Here is an 18,051-nt window from a genome sequence, read left to right as displayed (position 1 = left end):
CATATAATGATTTCTGTAGTCCAAAATATGTAGCCCTGAAGTTACAGGTCTTGGGCACATGCTACTCAACAAGAGTTAACATCAAGCAATAAAACTCACTGCGTCGTGCACCCCATCATACTGATGTCTATATGTCTTTGTAATTATGTATTTTTATATTTGCTCATTGATTTACGATTGACTCTACGTTTGACTTTTGTTTCTAGTGGCTCTCAGTGAACTTATACACAGATACACTTAGACAAAGGTACAGCAAATAAAAAAGATAAAATGAGATAAGATAAAATAAGTTGTACCTTTATTGATCCCTGTAGGGGAAACTCACATTTTATGAAGGACAAAAACAATGACGTGTAAAAATTAGGTCTAAATAAATAGATGGATAAATGTAAAATTTTATAAATGAATACACGTATAAATAAATAAATAAATGTAGAAAGACATAACTGGCGTCTTTCATCGCAAACTTAATTTTTTAATTTACTTATGTATTTAAATATATTAGAATTATTTATTATTTTCCTTCATAACATTTGCCACAGCACCACAAAACCGTGACAGCACAAGGGGAACATGTAAAAAGAAGTAAAATAACAAAAGAAAACAGAATCTGAGGTAAATAAGATAAAATAGAAACACTACACACAATAACAAATTCTATATAGATAGATAGATAGATAGATTGATAGATAGTTACTTTATTTATCCGAAGCTGGGAAATTCTGGTGTAACAGCAGTGTAACTTTAAACATATATACACAATATATACAAAAACAAATGTAAAAATATACGAATCGCAAAAAATAAGAATAATGATATATAAAGAATGCTCCTGTAAGGATTAACGAATTGTGGAATATATGTTTTTGTTTTATCTTTCACACTGGGGTCCTGTGGAAGTTTTTCCTATTAGAATTCGTGTACATGAGTTGATCCAAGGCAACTGATGAGTCTCACACAATATACCATAACATTACTTTATGTATTACATAGTAAAGCTGAGCTAAGATAAACAAACACAAACACACTATGCACAACCTCGTGTAGCAACAACAAAAATGCATTATTAACAAGTCAAACTGGTTTTCATTCATACAAAGTTACACATTCACGGTCGTTCCTTTACGTATTTTTACGCAAAGTGGCAACATCCGCCCCAACATCCGCCGACCCCGTGTACTCTTTGTGCGTACGCACGTTCCGTAGATCAGTCGGAGACGCGCACAGGCATCATGGCGGACGTTCTGGATCTTCACGAAGCGGGAGGCGAGGACTTTCCTATGGATGAGGATGGTGATGGTAAAAATTATTATCGATACCCGCTAGCGGCAGATGCTCCTTAACACGGGCGTTCGAACGGCGCGTAAATGTTGCGGGCAACGGGGGGAAAAAAGAGGCCTTGGCCGGAAAATCCGGCGAACGCAGCCTGCGTGGTTGTAGGCCTGAAAAATGCTAACGAGCTAGCATCGAGCTAGCAGTAGTTTGGCGACGCATTGATGGTTCATTCAAACTTCTCTACTAGCTAGCTAGGCCAGCCAACGGCCACTTTTGCATTTGACCGGTTAAACTATCTCGTAAGGTATGTTACATAGCCCGACGGCACGATTTACTACGCCAGGAAGATACGAGCTGGGTTACTTGGCGTGTTATTAGCCGCCGCTAACAAGCTAGTTCTGCCCCGTTGAAGCTAACAGCTACGCCAAAGTTACCCTCATTAAACTGCACATTTTTCAAAAGTGGTATGTTTTTTTTTTTTACAACATGCGTGTTTGATGGTTTTAGTGTACGTTTGGTGCTACTATAGCGTTCGCTAGATTACACTACTTTCAAGTTGCAGAAACCAAACTAATGGGAGGCAGGAAAGGAAGCAGCAGCAGCAGCAGCAGCAGCAGCCTGCCTTGCGTTGTTTTGACCTGACTCCGTCTTCCCTCTCCAGAGAGCATCCACAAACTGAAGGAGAAGGCCAAGAAGAGGAAAGGACGAGGCTTCGGCTCGGGTGAGTAACCAACTGTTGTGAAGGGGGTTCCACGGGAGATCTGTTTAACGACTTGTACAGCCCGGTCAGAAGTCTAGTAGTATGTCTTTGTGAAGTATTTCTCTGTGTGTCTGTTTGCAGAGGAAGGAGCCAGGTCCAGAATCAAAGAGGACTATGATACAGTGGAGCAGGATGGGGACGAGCCAGGCCCTCAGAGATGTAAGTGCTGCCGTTCATAGTATAATAATCTAACTGTGAGCCAACGGGATGAAGTCTCGAGCTACGGTCTCTGTTGTGTTAACACTGCTGTTTGTTAAACTAATGCACGAAATGTGTTCATTGTGACCCCCTATTGGCTTTGTTCAGTCCCAATCGCGGCCAATTTCGCAAGACTATTTTAAAAGATCTGCACTTAAATATCCATCTTATAAAATAGTCTGTTTGCTTTATGCCCAAAGTTGTGTCTTTCCTATCCAAGTATAAAGGAAAATTCAAACGTCATTATTCACTTAACAAGTGAACCAATGTAACATTTATCGATATGCGTTACTTTCTCATACTTTATATTTTCTTTAACAATGTTTATGATTGGTAGTGACCTACATTATGTGTACAGAAGTACTTAGTATAGTCCTTTTTTAAGGGTTAGATTCGTTTTGAGTTTATTCTCAATGGCTTTTGAGGAAGTGGCCATTTAGCTGTGACCAGTGTCTATTTGTTACTTTTAGACAGAATGAGTAAAGTTAGCAACATTTTTTATTTGTAGTACGTATTAAAACCAGGATTACAAAGTACTTTGCAGACACAAAAGATGATAAAACCTGTTGCCTAAATACAATACAACTAACACAAAGCAAAATCTCTAGCGATAAACAGGAACAAATCAAGCCACAGTTGTATGTGAGTAAAGTGTGTTAGAGAATAAATATATTTAGTTTGCTGATCTAACCTCAGGTTAATGTCCCATAATATATGAGCTAGGATACCAAACACCCAGTCTCTCTCTCTTTCTATGAATCTAGTGATCATAACTCTTTTTGAAATATCACTAGTTGAAAGTGCTGGTTGGTTTATTATTTGTCCCCTGATCCCTGTTCTTGTCTTTATGTTGCAGCTGTGGAGGGATGGATCCTGTTTGTGACAGGTGTACATGAAGAGGCTACTGAGGAAGACATCCATGACAAATTTTCTGAGTTCGGAGAGATTAAGAACCTTCACCTCAACCTTGACCGCAGAACAGGCTACCTCAAGGTGAGATTAATGAACATGTGTCATAAGCATGTTTGTGAGTTTTGTTTTGTCCTACTTCTAACTGAAGAGCCGTCCAGTAATCCCGTTAACAGTTGTTAATGTTTTTGTATTGACACAACCTCTAGGACACTTGCTTGAGATATTTTACCCATTACATCAAATTTTCTAACTAATCAATTTATGGTCACCTTGGATTCTAAACTGCATATGTATTGCTTCGACTAATTAAAAGCACGGGTCAAAAAGGCCAAATGCACTGGTATAAAATGGGGGAAAAATGAAGAAATGAAAAACAGCAGAACCATGTCCTATGTCAGTAGTACCTATCTACTGTTTGTGCAACACTAGGCAGTACAACTAATTTGTTGGCCATTTATGCCATTAAATGAGGCAACGGTCTTTAATAAAAATGCGTTGGCTCGAACTACACTGAGATGAGCTCTAAACATCATGTTGACTCAACCAGAACATTGAGCAACGGCTCAGTTTCTCTGAGTCAGCCTACTTGTAGTGTTAAATTATTTCCAAATGGAAAGTAGATGGAACAGTATATGTCCTATTAAATTGTCTAACTTGAATATAATAGAGGCAATTAATTTCCCTGTCTGTTAAAAGGACCTATTTGTTGTTCCTACAAACCCAGACGCCTTTACTTTATCGACGCTAGTATTTAAAACTTGCTTACACAGCTTCTTGCTAATGGCAACATTCTTCACTCTGGAAAAGATGCTACAAGCTGACTCATTGACATTGAATTTTTGTTGTCCAGTTTGTATCAACTTTCTTCTGAGCCACAAGGTGGCGGCATTGCTTAGTGTATGAAGTAAGAATAGAACGAGTTGAGCTGAAACTTTATGTAGAGTAATTTCATCAAAGCAAACTCTTGGAAGGGTTACATGATGTATGTAATTTATCGTCTTTTCTGTGATTCAGAGACACAAGATGTATGGTGTTGATTACACTTAGTCGAAGGCTAAGTTGAAATTGTGTTTGCTCAGTGTGATTCTGCCAGACTGTTACACCAGTCAATTTAAGGAATATTTTGTGTTGGTTGTGTTTTTTTCTATTTTGTTTTAGAGTTGTAAAATATTACCAAATTCAAAAGTGGTGTTGCCAAAAATATGCAATTTCTCACTTGATGTCCAAATAACTGTCCCAAGGGGTATGCACTGGTCGAATATGAGACGTACAAAGAGGCCCAGGCAGCAATGGAAGGGCTCAACGCTCAGGACATGATGGGCCAGCCTATCAGCGTCGACTGGGGATTCGTCAGAGGGCCCCCCAAGAACAAGAGGAGGTGAGGGTGGTGTGCGTTTGTCTGTGGTGGCACTAAGTTGCTGGTAAAAGGGGCTTTTTCATAATTTCACGTTGCAAACTTCAATGTTTGAAAAATATTGAAATTTTACTTATTTCACATTACTGTGATCTTTGTTTCCTCTATCACTCAGCAATTGGATATTTGAGTGGATAAAGGTTGACAGGACAGCTTTTGAGACTATCTAGATGAATTAAAAGTGCCATCAAAATTATTCATGTTTTTTAAAAGAGGAACACTAAATTCATATATATATATATATGTATATATATATATATATGTATATTTTATTTTGAAACAGTTTTTATTGATATTGTAATGCAAAAAGAAGGAGTTGGCATGGGCAGCAGTGACAAATATACTCAATTTTTTCCAGTCAGTTTATTCAATTGATTGGTGTTTATGACGGGCCACGACTTTGACTAATCAAATTCTGTTCCAAAAGTTGACTAAATACTCTGTCATATGTTTTGTCCTAGGACTGGTGGACGGAGACGCAGCAGAAGCCCAGACAGGAGGCGGCGTTGAGTCATTGGCCAGAGAGGGCGTCATTCACCCTGTCCGGCAGTTTATAATCTTGTCATCGTCTCATTCGAAGCCAGTCTCAAAAATGTTTGACAATATTTTTCCGTAACAGTTGTATGGCATGTAGTTGTGTGCTTCATGTAGTGGGGTAAGGAGATTGGGTAAGAGATGGAAACCTAAAGAATAAAGCTGTCTAATAGCATCATTTGCAATTTATTGTAAATTGTTGATGCATCTTAGCAATGCAACAGACGGAAATTCTTTTCAACCACAATCCGTGAAACTCTGTTTTTACCTTCAACAGCCAGCTTGTAGGTTAATCCATGTTTGTGTTCACTTAAAAAAAATTCTGTTTGCTCATTGTTATGTGCATTTTATTATGCTGGAGTGTTTTGTTTTATATGACTTGGAGAAAAATAAAAACCTTTTTTTAAAAGCCAAACGTTTTGCCTATTGTGCAGTTTGTTAAATACTGCTAATGACGTAGGGTTTACATCATCCCAGATGACCTCACCCAGGCAATGGTGACGCCCAGGCTATTTAGTGAACTCTGAAGCACCTGTCACTCCGGACTCGGTGCAACACTCATAGGCTACTCGGACAAAACCCCTGGCCCCTTCTTTCTCTGCAGCCAATTGGCGGATGAACGCTTTGTGTTTGGTCTTTCTCATTGGGTGCTTGCTCTACTCGAGAACGTCAGGCTAAGCCCCCGAGAATGCCCATTGGTTCTTCTTAGCGTCAGTCATATAGATGCCCCTCTCTGAATGGCTGGCTACTCGTCGGGGGGCCGGGTCAACCCATCGGTTGACGTTGTTGTTGTAAGTGGTGGAGAAATTACTTTGTCGGTTGTGGTCCGGTTTGGGATATTACGCACAGTTCCACATACAAAGATGCTAAAAAAGTTTGGACTCGTCGGTCTCGGAGGCGGTTAGGTTTTCTGCGAGCTGAGCAACTTTGCCGGGCAACTTAATGGGACGACGAAAACAACATCTGCGACGCCGCACAAGGTAAGCAGTAAAGGGATACTGTGGCTACTAGCGTTCACGTTCGCTAGCGTTAGCCGCTGATTAGCCAGGCTTGATGTAGCCCACTTGCTAGTAGCCAAACGCTATGGGGTTGGTCTGCTTACTTCAAATAAAAAACAACACTCATCCGAAACGAAAATCCCTGCGCGCGTAGCGCAGTGGTTCTCCAAAAATGCAGAATTCGAGGGGTCTGAAAATAAAGTTGCTGGGCTTGAAGCGGTGCACGGACTCCATGCGTTTCGAACGCCTCGAATGCGTTTATGTAAGCATGTGTATTGTTCGTTTATATTTAGTTTCAGTGAATAGTCGTGGTCATAATAGCCGGCTCAGAGTTAACATGTAGGACAAGACATCATCCTCATCATCGTCATCATCATCATCATCGTAGGCGCTGAGATGGATTCGTGTGCAGGGAGCAGGTTGCTGAACACTACTGGTTGCTTGAACGTTGCATTAGCTTGTCTTTTTGTTCCCCCCTTGCTCTCTTTTTTTCTTTTCTTTTCCCAGCTGTCAGCGATAGTTGTGCAGCCTAATCGCTACATTTAAAGTTGTGCCAAAGGGCACCACTTGATTTTGCATTTTATCAGCCGGCGTTCCGAAGGGCTCGCAGTCACGATCCAGATTATCTCGCGGCCGTTTTTTTGGTGTTTTTGTCTAAGGCGCACGCGTGACGTAACATTTGCTTAAAGCACCGGCTTAGTGTCGGCGGCCGCTCGTGCGCGCGTTCTCACGCCCCAACAGCGGAACGACCGGTTCCCATCAGGCCGGCGTTACGTGACTTAACTCGGCCGAGTGAGTCAAATGTGCGTCGCTGGGGCGTTTCTTCCCCGACACCTCGCAGCCCCTCCGACGCGTGTGACTACACCGCCTGGGCTGGCTCGTCGTCGGCTCGTCGTCGGGAGGCTTCATATGCTCGTTGTGAAACCCGGGACTGGGGGGGGGGGCATTTGTCGTCATTTCCCGCGTGGGGAGAGGGTTGCCTTACACTTTGCCTTGAATTATTCACGTCTCGCGTTTGTTTTGCTGGGACACCACCACCACCACCACCACCACCACCCCCGCCGCCAGGACGGACGGTCAACATGGGAAGTGGGACAGAGGCACGGGCCCCTGTGGCCCGCGGGGCCACTCTTTGTTTATGTTGTTGGGAGGGCATGCAGCAGCCAGAAGGAGCCTCAACTTGCACGGTCGATGGGACACCCCAAGAAACAAGTTCTTGTGATGTAGGTAAAAGGAACCCACCACAGACCACCCCCCCCCCCCCCCCCTTTTGTTTTCACTCATTCCAGTGGCTGTGCAGGGTGACAGTTGCCAAGTACACTTATGAACTCCCGGTTTAATACTGCTGAATATGAGCCATTGGATTTGATCTTTGATCCATCACTCGCTTAGCCAGTGCGCTGTCGCCTGCCGGCTCTGGGGTCCACCTTGCAGCTTGAAGAAGCTCCGTACCCCTGCTGCATAGTCTCCGTGAGGGTGTGTATGAGGTTGCACTGTCGGGCGTCAGCATGCGAGTCCTTCAAGGAACATATTGATGCACACAGCAGCACGGAGAGGACCTCGGGCAAATATTTTAAGTGGAGGAGGGTGTAGCATCCTTCCTAATGCGGTTCAGGTTCCAAGCTGGCATGGTGTACGCAGGGAGAAATATCCGTCGTCATAATGTCCCCATTTCTACCACTCAACACTACAAAAACACAGTTCAGACACTTTGTCAGTAATCAGATGATAGAGGCCTGTTTGTGAATGATTCGGCACTAGATAAATCAATTTACGACCATGGCACAGAACAAGTCAATATGTTTTTAGCTTGTGTTGAGTCACAGAGTCATTGCACTTTGATTTGAAAATTTGTGGTTTTCTCATCACGTAGAGATCTCCACTTGCATTCAAATGTGCTGCGGTAAACCTTTCACAATAGTTTTGTTCGAAAACGACACGGATGAGATGACACAGCCGCTGAGAACGCTGAGGTGTTGTCGTTGTTCTCCGCTTATGTTAAATGATTAGTGCCGAGGATGTTGTGAGAAATGAACAAACATGTGTGTGGAAAGGCGGCAGCGAGTGTTTGTAAAGCAGCAGGAAGGGAATCGAGGACTGGTTCCAAATGGTCCAAACCATCAGAATTGTATGCCCCTCAAGCTTATCAATTCCTTTAATCAATGTCTGCATGGTTTTTCTGGGTACCCGGCGGGCGTGCAGCCTAGGGCAGAGGCACCACGACGGCGCTGGGTAAATGGTTCCGGAGAGAGCGGGGCTGGGCCCGATAGGCGACCGGATCTGCCCTCCCAAAAAAAACTATTGTCGAACGTAGCAGCCGCGCATCGGCCGATGCCGATACACGTAAAAAACGCAAACATCGGCCGATATTATCGGCCGGCCGATAAATCGGTCGAACACTAATGCTGCTGCATACGTGGAGGATTCACGGAAGAGAGGAGAAACTGGTCCAACGTGTGGCTTCATTTCACAAAGACACGGCGACGGTGCTTAGTTGTAATGTCTGTGAAATGGTCATTTTAAGTAAGGGTGGAAACACCAGCAAAGCGCTGAAACATCTTCGCAGCATGACCATTCTAGGAATACCTCGTGTTTGAGTCTCTATGCAAGAATGCAGTTGCTTCCCAGCAGAGCAGAATGTCTGTTACAGTGGATGAATATCCCATGTTGAATAACATTATCAGAATATTTGACTAAGAAAACCCTAAATGATCACAGCTTTTGCGCCGTTTCTAAGCTGTGTTCATGACATCGCACTGACGCTGAAAGTTGATCAGAAATCATTTAGGAATTGGACAAATAAGCAGAATGAATAATGGTATCAATAAAATCTCGACAGTTCCCATCCAACAGGTCTGAGACAAGAGTTGATGTGTGGAGCATTAAGTTAGAGATGACCAAACGCCAAAAAGGAAATGTTCACTCTTTCAAATAAACGGAGAAAACACCTCAAAGTTATTTAAACTTTTTTTTTTTAAAAGGCAGCTGTTGTGCTTGTTTCAGTCAACTTTGTATTGATGACGTTACCGTTTAGTGTTTGGGAGTTTCCCTCGTACAGTGTTTAGAAAGGCAAATGTTAATTAATTTCTAATGCAGCACATCATGAGCCCGTTGCTCATAATTTTAGTTGACTGCTGTCATCGCGATTCAGTCTGTCAAAATGTAATGATGACTTTAAAAAATGAACATTGACACACACGATTGGTCTGTCACCGTATGAGTCATTTGAAGCAGCTGCTTGCACACTGACAAAATGCAGAGAATCATTATTTCTTTGTGTTGGTGCCGCCTGCCAAATTCCTGGTACTGTTACACCCTTAAATCAGTGCTATGAAGACACATGTGCTCCCTCCCTGCGGGTTTGCATAAAACTGTCCTCCTGAAGTTGCAAAGTGGCAAGACCTGATGTCAATGGGTTTATTGGCTCACTGTGCTTTGCTGTGACGCCAAGCAGAGTCCTACAATAACACAATGGAGCATGGGGCAGCTATAATGTGGTGCTCAGTTCATCATTTCCTAAAGCATGCAGTCGGTTTATCTTTTCAGTGGGGAAATGTTTAGTCTGGAGTATTAGCTCTTCTTAAAGGGTTTGCGTTACTATCTTAGCTATCTTTAATATCCCTAATATCTTTAACGTGGATCATACTGTTTTCATGCCGGACGTCTGTGGCTGCTCAGACCGCCTTGGTTCATATAGTGTTTCACAGGGTCACCACGCTGCTTCAGCAATACAGAGGGTATGAAAATTTAAATTCATCTCTCGCCGGGCTCCCCCAAACAGGTAGGTGTGTGTGTGTGTGTGTGTGTGTGTGTGTGTGTGTGTGTGTGTGTGTGTGTGTGTGTGTGTGTGTGTGTGTGTGTGTGTGTGTGTGTGTGTGTGTGTGTGTGTGTGTGTGTGTGTGTGTGTGTGTGTGTGTGTGTGTGTGTGTGTGTGTGTGTGTGTGTGTGTGTGTGTGTGTGTGTGTGTGTGTGTGTGTGTGTGTGTCCAGGGATCCAGTGTCAGTTTCAGAGCTCGGCTCATGTAGGCCGCGGAGGTATTCCCATAGGATGTCTGAAACACGGTCAGGTTAATAAGTAAGTAGACGCATGCTTCTTCAGGTTAGTAGGACAAACACATGACTTTTGTGTGAAGGAAACATGTCCCCTTTTATTCTGCAGTGTACTTGCTTAGCCCAGGTTAGGCACTAAGGCAAGAAGTCTTGCACTTTTAATTAATTGTCAGCAAGAATAAATTGACATAATAAAAAATAAATAACACACATCTACCGCCATGCATTTGTGCTCTAATCTCCAAGTAGCGGTGTTCATGAAGACAGGAACAGATGTGATAGGAAAGAGAAAACTACCTTGGTCCCCGCACCACCACAGTGAGATGGGGATCAATAGGTGGCTTGTCTCCGAGAGGCCACTGTGTCCAGACAGCGACTCATAAAAAAACTCCCTGCAGCAGACCCACCCTCCTTCAGCAGGGCTGGTTGCCTGCCAGTCTTGTGACACAGCAGCCAGCCTGTGCCCAGGACTGTCTGTGTCAGGGTGGAGGAGGGACCGTGAACTCAGGGACGTCTACCTGGGTGCCAGCAGCTGCTTGACTTTGAGAGCGGCACATTGCGGACGGTAGAGCCACGCGGAATGCTCTGGGATTATATTTAGATAATTCTCACAGTTGTCCTACGATACAAGCGGCTGGTAAAGTAGGTTGGAGCGGTAACGTGAGAAAACATATAGCCATATGAACCGAGCAGCCATAACACCATACGGCACGAGGCGCCACTCCCACAAGGAAAGCTGTGGTAACGAGAGCCGCCGCTCAGTTGCTGTATCGGTTTCTTTATGCCCGTCACCTTTTCTTCGGGGAATTAATGATTAAACTTTGTACAAGCCAAACCCTAACAGCTTCATCTGCCCTGTCAGATATGTGATCGGCATATTATACAGCTGTTGAAATTATATAATGATTTCATTTAAGACAATTTATATATTTTTTAAATATCTGGTACTTTTAGTCAAATGTTCATCAGCGGCATTGTTGGTTGTTTACTAAAGTCGCTCTCCCTCCGCGCCATGGTATAAACCCCGCCCATTGTCAGATAATCGGTTGTGATTGGACCGGCAAGTTTTCTGCAGGGGGAAAATCACTTCCCAATAGAGCGGATCCAGACTGTAGTCTGGCAGAGCAAATTTAAATGATCTCCCAGAATTTGTTGAGTGAATTTTCTCCTGTTTTGGTTTAGAAATTTGAAATATCACTGATATCATGATATAACAATTTCTTTATCACCTTGGACAATATAAGCAGATGATTTGGCCTCTTTGGAGCTCTGTTAGTGTGTGATATGTTGCTTTATATTCATATTAGTGTGCTGTTTTCAACATCTCTTTCAACTGACAAATTAATTGAATCCACCCTAATATGACCTGATGAGTCTGAGTCATAAAACAGAACACTAGACAAAACTAATTGGTTGCTTTGAGAACTACTGGAGCTAGTTACAGTTTTAGCCAAAGATGACAGCATTTGTTTCGTTTATTTCATAAGTATAATAGCAGATGAATAATGAGATTTCGATTCTGCTTTAACCTTTTGGACAAGCGTAGTTTTCTGTGTTCACTAGAAGACACCAGTCGTTCCCGCCCTGCCCTGTTGATCCAGGACAGCGGGAGTAATCCCACACGCGGCTCTGATGAGGGGCCTGTCACCCAGGATGGCGTCACACAGGGAGTGACGCGGAGTCCGTCCCACTGTGTACAGGGCCTGGCCTGAAAGCACGTGGGGATTCGCATGAGCATTAGTGCTGCCCGCCTGGAGAGGATGGTGCTTGTTTAGCCTCTGGCTTTAGCTGCATGGGCTTAGTTGGCTTCGCATCCAAGCCGACTTATCAGGAGTCGATCTTGAACATTTGACCAAGTCGTAGCTGCGTTTTTCCCCCCATTTTGTTTTGCAGGAGTCAAACAAATGCACTTAATTTTAAAAACAGCAAAGCCTGATTTCAAGTTAGTGTCGCAAGAAATGTCTCGCATTCCCTAAGGGCTGGTGTTCATATTCAAGCAGTAGTCAGCTCGCCTTCGTAATGTGAATTATGTAACATTAAGCACATTGTTTGTACACTAAGCAAACAGGGTATTTTGGCAACATTGCCAGTCCTGAAACATCACTTGTTGCCAGTGTATAGTTTAATCTGCAAATACACCGGCGAACAGTGTGAGAGGTAACTTTTAGCAGCTATGGATCTTCAGTGTCCATTGTTTTTACGGTAACTTTCTACATCAGTCTGGTTTACTACATGTGTGGGAATAATACTAAGATTAAGATCAGGACGCTGACTCTTGCAGTTTGGTTTAAAAATAAAAAAACATTACTTTTATTTAGGACATATGCTCCGTATAGCAAATCGACAGCATGAAAAAGCTTTCCACAAGTACAGTGAAATCTCATGGTTAAGGAACTTTCTGTCACTTGCTTTCCATTAGAAATTATGGTTATGTAGGACCTACATAATCATGTAGGTGAAGTGCCTGACTTTAATATGACAACATATATTTTTATCAGCGTTTGGCCCCGAGAGTCCTGTATTCTTAGCACTATGCTCCATACCTTTTTTTATTTATTTTTATTATTATTACTTCACTATATACATTTTTCATTATTGCAATCATCCTAATAAGAAAGAGTCCTACATGTTTTGTAATTCGCTGTCGGATTGCCGCACCCTCTACTAATGAATATGTGGGCAGTTTTCAGATGGATGCAGTGGCTCGTATTTCTTCACAAAGGCTAGATAATCGATAGAGAGAGGACATCGAGGCCAAACAAGCGCCTCACACCCGCAGAGTCGGGAGTTCAGGTTTGGGCAGATTTCCGGAAAACTGAAACCAACGCCTAATGTTCGCAAAAGCGAAGCAATTTGGGGTCTAAAGCATCTGACATCAGGGCCCCACTGTACCTCTGCGCCGCTGTCAGAACACTTCTGACTAATCCGCTGGCTTTGCAGCAGTCACACATGCCCTCGTTACATTTGTCCGCCGTGTCCCCCACCCTGACACTGTGCACAGTGTAATGTGGTCTCTGTGGATTGTGGGAATGTCATTTATGGTCCCATATAGTCCGCTCCAAAGCAGCCTGCTTGGTGTGGCTGTTAATTAGCACCCCTCGACTGGTCATTACTGGGCCGGACTGCGGTGGTGGTGGGCCCCCGGGCCTAAACTAGGAACCTCTGAGGCCGGCTTTAATAGACTGCATAATGAGCCTTCTCAGAAGACGGACAGAAAAAGAGAAAATAAGACCACGGCTTGACAATGTTGACCAAACTACAGTCATGATAACATTAAAGATATGTAATAGTTCTGATAATTTCATTTAGATTTTTCTTTCCTTTTTGGGTGTATTCGCTTCACGAGTTTGTGTATGTGTGTATGTGTGTGTGTGTATATATATATATATAAATACCAGAAGGCGATGTAAATTCTTGTAAATTAGGTGTGTTTTATAATCCCATGAAGGGATAGGGCCAAATGCATCCGCATGACACATAAATAAAAAAAGATGTGTATGCACATGTGAGATGCTCCAGAGCGACGTGAGCCTCGTCTCCCTCTACCCAGGGAGGCGAGCCACGGCCTTGGCCATAACCCCACTTTGACTAAAACCTCAGATCAGATGAGACAACCCGCTGAATTTAATTCTATTTAATTATTAAATTGAGGGAGCAAAAGTAGTATCGGCTCCAAATATCGGCTCAAGAAAATCGTCAGTCCGTATCGGTCATCGGCTAAGGCTGATGAAAAAAAAATCGGTATCGGTCGATCCCTACTACACATATTCAAAAATCTTTTTCTAATACTTTTAGGGCTGCATCTAATTATTGATTCATCTAATTATAAACACATTGGTCGGTAGAATTTCAGCAGATCTTAAAAAAAACAAACAACCATCACAAATTTATGTTGTAATTATTTTCCATCCATCATCTGCATTGGCTGTTTTACTAGAACAAATGCTGCCACATTTAGAATGAGACCGTGATCATTCATTTACTTACAGCTCTCTCAAAGTGAATCATAGAAACTGCGGCCCATATATCACAAGCCGCTCTAAAATGAGACATCCTGTTAAAGGGGAAAACGACCGGTTAAGCCTGTTTATAAATAGTTGTTGTCACTGCTGGGAATAGGATACAGTTTTGTACTCAAATTCAAATCTTAGAAAAACTTTTTGTCCACAAAACAAAGTAAAGTGTATTGTTTCTTGTTGCGCAGGATTTTAGGGAACGGTGAACTAAGTGAATTCAGAGATCTCTGCTTCACAATGACTCAGCTTTCAGTCACGTTGACAAGCCTGTGTCAGTCGGCTGAACTTGTGAATATCCACATTAGGCAGACTATGAAGGACTCCGAAAGTCCTCCGCCGACGAAGAGATGTTTGCTCTGAAGCCACGCCCCCGTCCTGGCACCGAATTTACACCTCGTCATCGAAAAATATTGGACACATTGGATGATGAGTCTGATGAATAATTTCTAACATCTTTTGTACTCATCCTGTATGCACCCAGCCCGACTGTGTTAAAGTCAACGTAACAATCTGAGGCTTTGATCGTAAGAACAAACTGTAAGAACAGTTTGGCCTCAGAGACGGCTTTCTCTTTTTGTTAATGAAAACGAAGCCTAAGTGGGCAGGTCCTCGGGTGTCGAGCGCTAAGAGAACAGATGAGCACATTGTCTATTTGAGGTATCAGGCGTTCACCAGGGCGTTTTGTCCCCAACTGTGTTTAGATGTCAGTCGGCGGCTGTTTTTTGAACTCTGCACAGTGCGAGAGTTTCTATGTTTAAACTGTGATTATGAGCCGATTTATTTTTAGACCATCTGAAACGGGAGGTTGCTCTAATTCTGGCAACTCTGAGATTACGTGGTGCTTCTCTGTGTGCACTGGTACTGTAGCAGTGCACATTGTTGTTGTAGATGCAAGGATAAATACTCAGAGCAGGCAGCTTTACGAACAATTGTTTGCTATTTTCTCATGTTGCGTGGATTCCGGGACCTATTTTTAGATCAGATTAACTTTATTCAGTCGCAGTAGCTCGGTCGTTAAATTCAAATCTACTTGCGACCTGAGGTTAACACATCTGTTGGCTTTTTTATACACTCCAAACAACTTAACAGAGGTCAAATTCATTATCTCCGAGCAGATCTTGTTGTCTTCACTTTATTTTGCCGTGAGCTCTCGCAGAGAAAGAGCGTCTGGCTGCCGAGTTCACATGGATCAGGTTTGGATGTTCAGGAGCCAGCAGGCCGGCCAGGGAGGCCGCGAGGGGGAAGTGAGACTTGGCAGATTTTTGTGTGATGACTCGACAGCTTTTGGACCCGATCAGCTCCAGTGGCATGGCCTCCAAGAGGGCAAACACGGTGTGGAATCTCTGACATCAGCCCGTGTGTGCACTCAGGCTGGTGTTGCCTTACGCATTACGTACACACACAGATGCCCACAGCTGGGGGTCACGGCGTCTTCAGGGCTGGAATGTGCATGTCACAAGCTTCTCACCGAGAAAAATGTTATTCACTATAGTAATATCAACTTACTTGCTTTCCTTGTGGAGAGTTTTATCTGCTACCTTTTAGAAGTTTTGATTCCCACATGTCTGTTAGTATTTGGCAGGATTGATTTGGCAGCTCTCTGCTCCGTGCCGAAGCTGTATCAGGTCTCTCTGCTCCACTAAAGACAAAAAGCTTTCTTGGATTCACATGAAGAAGCATTTTTTTTTCTTCCGCTAATGGACTTGAAGAGCTCCACTAGTTCCTATAACTAACATGTCAACAGCTGCGTGGACATTGTGCTTTACTGCAGTTCAGTGGGTTATTGATTTTTCTCCAATGACCGGCTTTCTAGCATAGTTTCTTTTTGTCCAGCGAAATAGCCCCACAGTAAATTACCGAATTGATTTCTGAGATGTAAACCAACAGTGACTGAAATGATCAGCCCCCTCCCACTGTGGGGGTCAAGGGAGAATTTGGCGAGGCAGCAGCAGAACAGGAAGTCATGCTAAACGCTGACAAGCTAACAGAATCCTCAATTATGTTGTTTGCTGTTACTTCAAGGTGAATATTTCTCTTGTATCCCTTCCATAACGAACATATTAGTTGAAAAGTGATTATATAAATACATTTATTTTGCCTTTGAGTATGGAGGAAGGGAGGTGACTTGCTCTGCTATGCAAAACCTTGTTTCGGCAGCAGCCTTAAATGAGCCTACAGGGGTATTTATTTTAGAATCGTAAGCTTTGGCATTATTCAAGCCCTCGGAAAGTAATGTGTCTACACTATTCAAACGATGCATCCAGTTGCCCTTGAAGGAACCTGACGTTGCAGAAAATTACAAAATTGGACATGATATTCTCCTCTCTCTTTTCCTATGCTGTATTGGGTGTAATTATCCGTGTTTGTGTTTGTCAACACGGTGCTGCAACGATATCCGTAAAGAAAACATGGCCCAGAACTAATGATATAACGCTTTAAAGAGTGAGTAAGGATTTTGTGTTGCTGTGCTCTCTACCTCGGTAACCCTCTTCTTTGCACAGTCCGTGAAGTCCGAGTCCTGGTGCCACAGCATCGCAGCGTCGGTGGGATCACTTCTCGATCTCTGGAGAATGTAGGTTAGACCACCTTGTAAATACACCTTGCTAATATTGGCATATCGCTTTTAATTAGCCTGACGGTAGCTGGCAACAAGAGCGGCCGTTGCTCAGGAGGTAGAGATGGTCGATCCCTGCCTCCCCCAGTCCGCATGCCCAAGTGTCCTTGGGCTTGACACTTTACCCTAACTTGACGGCTTCTGGCAGTGAATGAACGTTACACAAAAAGCTCAGCAAATTGCAGCGTGCTGTACGAATGTGTGTGTGTGTGTGAATGGGTTTATGTGACTTTTACTTTAAAGTGCTTTGATTGGTCGATAAGAATAGAAACGCTCTTTATAAATACAGTCCATTAACCATTTGCCAGCATTCTGTGAAGCCGTACTCTGCCTCTGATTGGCTACTGTTCGTGGTGTGGTCGCAGTTAGGGTCAGATGGTTTGTTTACAGAAATGTTTACCCACAAGCATGGCGGAAAGTCGTCTCAGATTTACTCACCAAACAGAAAATCTACCAGCATTTGGCGCTTTACGAGTGTTAAACTCGGGCCGAGATATTATAAAACCCGAAATATTTGCAGCAGTTTCAGTTTTTTTGTTGAGGTCAAGTCTGCCATTCATCCCCCCTCCCCACAGCAAAAAAACCATGAACTATTTATCAGACACGACTTGTGCCGTACCCTTTCCCTAGCGATACAGAAATTTGGTCTCCTTCACGTTGTTTGTCAGATACTAGCGGCTCTTTTATAAACAAATGTAATATTATCCTAATTATATTGCATTTCTAATGCAATACAAGCTGGATTTAGTTCCGTTGTGCAGTTGGCACAGATTGCTGATGTGGGCTACTTATTAATTAGCCACAAGGTCTGTACCAAACAAGCATGTTCCCTTCCACTTGGAGAGTATGATCTTCTGGCAGGACCATCTCTGTAACACCTGCATGTTGTGACACATTTGAACATTTATCCAAAAACTGCTGCTGCTGCAGATTGGATATTGCACTTGCCCAGTATTGTGATTTCGATAATATTTATTGAGTGTTCATTCCTATTTGGAAGAATTGTGTATATGGCTTCCTCCGTTCCTTAGCCAGGCACCGATCAGCTTCTGTCCCAGCTGTAGCTTTCATGTTATGTAATGAGTCAGCGTAGGCCGACTGGGCTCAGTCAGTAACCAGATTACAGCACTCCACAGATAAAGGCAGCTGAGGGACAACAATCTCACCACACCTTCGTTTTTCTTCCTTTTCTCGTTTATTCCAGCAGTAATGTGTTTACTGCGATCAACTTGTTCACAGCAAACCAAGCCCTGTTTCTGGAGTATTTAAAAAAACGACACA

At 43.1% G+C, this 18,051-nt stretch overlaps 2 protein-coding genes across 4 annotated transcripts in view; both read left to right on the top strand.

Moving 5' to 3' along the window:
• Positions 1 to 1,150: 1,150 nt before the first annotated feature.
• rbm8a (RNA binding motif protein 8A) lies at positions 1,151 to 5,508 on the top strand. Of its 2 annotated transcripts, none has more exons than XM_035608814.2 (6): positions 1,151 to 1,299; positions 1,937 to 1,996; positions 2,117 to 2,194; positions 3,090 to 3,226; positions 4,387 to 4,523; positions 5,021 to 5,508. In XM_035608814.2, the coding sequence occupies exons 1-6, from the start codon at positions 1,233 to 1,235 to the stop codon at positions 5,067 to 5,069; spliced, it is 528 nt and encodes a 175-aa protein (XP_035464707.1). In that variant the 5' UTR covers positions 1,151 to 1,232; the 3' UTR covers positions 5,070 to 5,508. The 2 variants fall into 2 exon arrangements, with proteins under 2 accessions (XP_035464707.1, XP_035464708.1); XM_035608815.2 differs by having other exon boundaries at positions 1,192 to 1,293.
• Positions 5,509 to 5,880: 372 nt separating this feature from the next.
• otud7b (OTU deubiquitinase 7B) overlaps positions 5,881 to 18,051 on the top strand; it is a 35,147-nt gene continuing 22,976 nt past the window's right edge. For both annotated transcript variants that reach the window (XM_035607508.2, XM_035607507.2), the window contains exon 1: positions 5,881 to 6,073. The gene's annotated coding sequence lies outside the window, so the exon portion shown is untranslated. The remainder of the gene's footprint in view (positions 6,074 to 18,051) is intronic.

This window comes from Scophthalmus maximus, chromosome 20 (genome assembly GCF_022379125.1).
Source record: "Scophthalmus maximus strain ysfricsl-2021 chromosome 20, ASM2237912v1, whole genome shotgun sequence".
NCBI lineage: Eukaryota > Metazoa > Chordata > Actinopteri > Pleuronectiformes > Scophthalmidae > Scophthalmus > Scophthalmus maximus.
The sequence above is the reverse complement of the archived record's forward strand: the minus strand, read 5'-3'. Positions and strand labels throughout refer to the sequence as shown.